The 6,000-nt window shown below is 60.1% G+C and overlaps 1 protein-coding gene across 1 annotated transcript in view; it reads right to left on the bottom strand.

Moving 5' to 3' along the window:
• Positions 1–1,501: 1,501 nt before the first annotated feature.
• Positions 1,502–6,000, bottom strand: part of RIN3 (Ras and Rab interactor 3) — a 125,142-nt gene continuing 120,643 nt past the window's right edge. Inside the window, exons 10-11 of the mRNA XM_030319824.1 lie at positions 5,397–5,560; positions 1,502–2,666 (exon numbers count right to left, since the gene is read on the bottom strand). Coding sequence (XP_030175684.1) covers positions 2,346–2,666; positions 5,397–5,560 — 485 coding nt within the window. The 3' untranslated portion in view covers positions 1,502–2,345. The remainder of the gene's footprint in view (positions 2,667–5,396; positions 5,561–6,000) is intronic.

Raw genomic sequence — 6,000 nt, 5'->3', positions numbered from 1 at the left:
CCCCTTCTTCGAGCCTCGATGTCCTCATCTGCAAATACCTCCCTGCAGGGGCTGTTTGCAGATTAAATAAAAGAATGCTGGGGAATCACTAACCAGTGCCAGGCTTCCCCTGAGGGCTCAGCGCGTGTGACGCCCTGGATGAGGCCTGCACCCCTGTCCTTGTCCGATCACACCTCCCTGTGGGCAGAGACATCTAAACAACAGGGAGTCCGGGCAGCCCCACCCCTCCTGCCTTCTGGCCTCTCCTGGGTGAATCCCGGCATCAGCCTGAGGATGCTGGGCCCTGCACACACCCACACACAGACGCGCACTGATCTTACAGCGGCCCCATCAGCCCAGCTCTCTGGCTGCTTCTGCCCTTCCTGGGAGCTGGACATAAGACCCCAGGGCTGCGCTAGGACCCAATCCACCCCCTGAATTCCAAACCCACCCCATGTTGCCCTGCCTTGGGCAAAAGGCTCCCTCTGACTTTCCCCAACTGCCTCGGGCCTCGTCGGAGGCGGTGGGCACTTACCTTACAGCTGGGGGTACAAGGCCGCATCGCAAGCTCAGCTCAGGGCCGTGGGGACTGGAACCCCAGGAAGGGGACGGTGTCTGCATCCTGTAGCGGGGGGAGGGGGAGAGGGAGGGGCAACCTGGGACCGTGCCTGGCTACCCTCGGTTTCTGTACATTTGCCCATCTACGCTCACCCCCAGCCTGGAAAGTCCTCCCGGCCAGCAGCGTCCTGAAGCAATCCTGTATCTCACACCGGGCTGGCCTGGAGCCAGAGCCCAGAGCCCAACAGCTGTTTGTTGACTGGCTAAACGAGCTGGCTGATGCGCAGGGGTTTAATTCGGGCGAGTCCAGCCATCCTTCCCTGGGCACACTGCTCATTGCCGTTCACGCTGGGGCTCCGTTCGAACTTTGTTTTATTCTGTTTCCCAAGGCCTAGAAGAGTGCTGACGGTTAACAGGCACTCAACAGATACATATTTTTAATCAGTGTGGACGACACAGATGTGAATGGTTGGAATCTGGAGGACAGAGCAGAAGTATCAACAGACAAGAGCAGTTTGCTCTCTCTCGTGAGGAGATGAGCCTGGGGGGCTGTGGAAACGTGTATAAGGACTCTCTCGCCAGCCTAGGAAGTCAGAGGAGTCTTCCTAGAGGAGATGGGCTTTGAAGGATGAATAGGAGTTCGACCAGTGACTCCAGGAAATGGTATTCCTGGGATAAGCAGCAGAAGCAGGAAGGTGTGAGATCATTTTTGAAATGATACAGAGGTGGGAATGACGGGAACCAAGGGTGGGGTGGGGGAGGCAACAGATGACCAGGCCGAGGGGCAGATGGGGGCCACGGCCATGGGATGGTTGATAGCACACTGCAGATTCTGTCAAAAGACAGGGCCTTCGGGAGAAAGGAGGGGGAGGTCTTCCGAACCCCATCTGGGAAGGGAGTTAGGCATTCATGGGGGGCGGGTCTGGCCGGCGGAGCAGGGCTCAAGCCTCTTGAGGAAAAAAGATGCCATTTTTAAAAGGGCTTTTATTACATTCTCCCCACACGGCGTCTCTGGCCACAGTGCCACAGCCCTGGGGCGTGCCCACCAGGGAAAGGGCTCCGTCAGTGTTCTCCTGTGGCTGAAGCTGAACTTGTCCTTGTAGACGCTGAGCCGGCCTTTACTTGGTGGATCTGGTATTTGGCTGCTTCCGGAGGGACTCAGAACCTGGGGGGCGGGAGGGCCACTGCGGGCACTGGTAGCTGAGGGCAGTCTCCGGTCGGCGTAGGGGGTGTAGGGATGGGGGGGCTCGTCTCAACGCACACCCTGAGAAATGCTCCTGAGATGCTGGGAGGGGCCAAAACGTCCAGCTCCGTCCTGGGGGCGCGGTGGGCAGCTGTGGCCAGGCCGCTCCTCCTAAGGACAGTCCTGGGGAAAGTCAGCCCTTCCCACAAAAGACAGGACTGGGCGGGCCGGGGCTGGAGCAGAAGGACCGGCCTGAAGGGCTGAGTGAACAGGGGGCCAGGCTTGGGCTCTGTTTGCCGCAGCTGGCTGGAGAGTCCCTTCTCTCTCTGAGCCTCAGTCTCCCCTTGTGTCTAACGAAGAACTTGGCCCCTCGAGCGCTCCTCGCAGGATCTTCACAGCTGTTCTGCTGTGTTGGCCTACGCATGCTCGCTATGTTGCAAATGAGTGTGCCAGGTGGGCGTCCCATCCACGTTGGGAGTGTGCGCGTGTTCAGATGGGGGGGCTCCTGCATGCACCTGTTGCGGGCTTGGTGAGCGAGCCGGAGCCCAGTCTGCCCGCTTCCACGCCAGCCAGGCTTTGAACGCTGCCACTGGAGGGGCCGGGGTGGGGGGGGGGAGCCCGGGCCTCAAAGGAAGTTGGGCTCCCGCACCACGAGGCAGGGCGGGCCCCCGCCGCCCCCGCCGCCATCCAGGGGTCGGTACACGAAGTGGAAGTCGCGCTTGGGCTCGCTGCGCAGCAGGTAGCCCTTGATGCGGTGGGGCAGCGCCTCGTCCGCCAGCTGGAAGCAGCGCCCGTCGACCAGCACGAAGAGCCGGTAGTCCTGGGGCTGCAGCACCTCGAATTTCTCCGCGCACTGAGCGCACAGCGCCTCGGCCAGCGTGTCGGTCCGCGACGCCAGCGTCCGCGACTGCCGCTCGGGCTCCAGGTACGACACGCAGATGAAGTCCTGCGGGAGGGAGACGGAGGGGTCTTGCGTCACCGGGGGGGGGGGCATCCCGTCTCAATCCCGTCTCACCCCCACCCCGACGCTGGGAGCTTGCAAGGCGCCGAGGGGCTGAGTGGCCTCGGACAAGTCCAATGCCCTCTCTGGGCCCCCGGCTCCTCTCTACACAGAGAGGGGACTGCAGGGGCGGGTTGGAAGTCGGGGGGTTGGAAGTAGGAGCATCTGCGGCTGACCCTGCCGTGTGACCTCCGCAAGGCAAGGTCCTTCTCTCTCTGAGCCTCGCCTCCCAACGGGCTGACCATTCTGGGGGAGTCAGACGGGGCGGGTCTCGGCAATGAGGAGTGAGCACGCCCCCTGGTGGCCAGTCCGCGGGCTCATCCGTCACCCACTTCCTCAACAATTCCTCCCGAGGCTCCCCCTGCATTCCCACCCCAGGCCCGACGCTGGGGCACCGAGGCTGGCATAAATAAAATAGAATGTGCAGACCCCGGGACCAGCAGCCCACGGTGCAGCTGGAGCTACTAAGGCTGGCGAAACAGTTCAGTCCTTAAGGCTGGAAACAGTTCAGCCTGGGGGGTGGAGGTTCCTCCTTGCAGGGGCAGGAGGGGGGCTTAGTGAAAGGGTAGGGGAGCTGGGCCTGAAGGCGGGTTTAGGACGGAGGGAGAGGGGCACCGCCTGAGCTAGGTGGGCAAGGGTGAGGCGATGCCTGTGGGGCTGGGTATAGGAACACACGCACAAACCTGAACAGCATCTACACCTTCCAAGAGCCCCAGAGGGAGGACCAGGTGGTGGAAGGATGGGCCCTTGAGTTCCTGCCTGGCTTTGAATCTGCTCCCATGCACCGTGTGACCTTGACCTCTCTGCGCCTCCATTTCCTCATCTCTAAACTGGGATGACACCAGTCCCTTACAACCTTGGCTGGGAGGAAGCAGACAAACTAGCTCAGCGCCTGGAAGAGTCCCCTTTCCCCCCAGCACTTTGAGGGCAGGTGGGAAGCGGTGTGTGAGGGGCTGCCCCCTTGTGGAAGGCTGGTCGCAGTACAGCTGTCTGACCATAGGGAAGATGATGAGGACGAACAAGGCGACCGCGACTTAAGAGTGATGATAACTATGGTTACAGGGTGGTGAGTGCAGACGAGGCGCTGAGAGGAAGCAGGGGGTGGTGCCCTCCCTGGACCCCGGAAATAGTGCTGGGGGGCTTCCTCATCCCCCATCCAAGCCTCTCAAGCTTTACCTCCCCAGTGAGAGGCACTGATGCTCTGCCTGGTTTAGCACTGGGAACCTACAAAGTAGAAGCAAGAAGTGAGCAATGCCATGGTCAGACATGGGCCAGCAGAGCCCCTGTTGCCAGAGTTGGTGGAGAGACGGGTGTTCCAGGAGGGGATGGGGAGCAGTGACGTGCTGGAGGCCTCCTGTACCAACTTATGCTGGCTCATAACCAGCCTGAGAAAGCCAATTGCGTACATCTCTTTCCAATTCCAAGTTCGGCAATCCCTAGTTAGTAGATTGAAATTGGCCATGATGGGAGTATTTGCACCATGGAAATTGACAGCAGCTAAAATCAGAGCTGCCTTTTTTCTCCCTAGAAGCCAGTTGGTAAATATTATCAAGACACCATTGATAAGTGGTGGGGGGATATCATCTTGGCAGCCTAGAACATGTACTTGGGAGGCAGAGCGCATCTGATCCACTGAGTCCCAAAGAGGGGCAGGGACTGCTCCTGGCCACATAGCAAGCTAGTACAGAGCTGGGTCCAGACCTCCAGGCTTTTGCCTCCCAGGACTGGGCTCTATCTGTTACAGTGGGGCCATCTTGAAAGCCAGGGGTGGAGTTCAGGTCTAGTGTGCTCCAGGTGCCAAGGGAGTGAGATGGTAGAGTGTTTACAGCTCTGGATTGCTGCCTGGCCTGATGTTTTAATGTCTTCGTTCTGCACACACCCCTATCCCAATCTGTCCCAGGCCCTGGGCTTGGGGCCCCTCAGACATGTGAGTCACGGGCCCTCCCTTCCAGGGCAATGGCTTCATACACAGATGGTCACAACATGGTGTGATATATGCCATGGGGATATAATGGGGGAAGTAGCAGCAAGAAACACAGAGGAGGGCATCTAACCTGGGCCATAGGGAGTGGGAGACGGGTGGGGAGGTCGTTCAAAGAAGACTTCTCAGTGAAACTGAGGACAGGCTGTGGCAGCAGTGTGGGGCCAGAGGCTGAGTGCCAGGGAGTGGAGCTCCGCACGTTCAGGGTATCAGGGGCAGCTTGACTGGACGCAGCGTGGGGGTGTGTGGGGTGATGAGAGTGTAGGAGGCAGGATTCCCGCCGTCCATGGCTTGAATACTGAGTGTGTCTAGAGAGAGGTGGGGAGGGATGGTGGCTGGATTGGAGGGGCAGGCTAGGCGCAGAGGCACCTTGGCAGCATTTGTCCAGAAACAAAAGGGGCAAGGCCGTGGATCAGGCCGTGGGCTCCCCAAAGTGGGACTGGCAAGACTATGTCCATATCTCCAGGCCCAGCTGGGCACTAGGACATTAGGACACTGCAGACACTAAGGAGTGTTGGACAAAAGTCTCATTCCTCCCATGCTGTCTTGCCTGCTCAACTAAAACACCGATGCTGCCTGGAGAGACTTTTCTAAAGTATCCCGTCGATGTCAGGCTCCTGGGCTGGGGGGCCATGGGATTGGCATCCGCGGGACGGTCCCGCCGGCCCCCACCCACCCTGAGTCCCACGCATCACCTGCACTGAGGAGCGCGAGGCCCGGGCCTTGTTGAGCGTGCGCCGGCGCTCCCAGCGGTGGATGGAGTCCTGCACCTCCATGCTCAGCTGCCTGGTCACCGTGATCTTGTCGTAGTTCTTGATGTGCTCCAGGGCCCCGTACGTGGTGGTCAGGTAGTAGGAACCTGCGGAGACCAGGGTGTGGAGGCTGAGCTGGGACCCCTCGCCCGCTTCTCCAAGCTCCGCCCACCGCCGCCGCCTGGGGCGCAGCTGCAGCCCCCTCCCCTGCGGAGCTGCAGCCCTGCGCTCACCCCTGCAAATGCACACGCTCCCTGAAGTCCAGCGTTCCCCCTCCCCAACCCCGTCCCAGCTGTCAGGCTCTGCTCAAAGATTGTCTTTGGCTCCCCTTCCGGACGGAACTTATTTATCTTTTTAATGTTTATTTATTTTTGAGAGAGAGAAAGAGAGAGAGCGCGAGAGCGAGAGCGAGAGCGCAAGTGCCGGAGGGGGCGTGAGTGGGGAGGGGCAGAGAGAGAGAGAGAGAGAGAGAGGCAGAGGACCGGAAGCGGGCTTTGCCCTGGCAGCGGCGGGCGATCAGATGCAGGGCTGGAACTCAGGAACTGAG

The sequence above is a fragment of the Lynx canadensis genome, chromosome B3 (genome assembly GCF_007474595.2).
Source record: "Lynx canadensis isolate LIC74 chromosome B3, mLynCan4.pri.v2, whole genome shotgun sequence".
NCBI classification, from domain to species: Eukaryota; Metazoa; Chordata; class Mammalia; order Carnivora; family Felidae; genus Lynx; species Lynx canadensis.
Note: the sequence above shows the minus strand (reverse complement) of the source record. Positions and strands in the feature narration are given on the sequence as shown.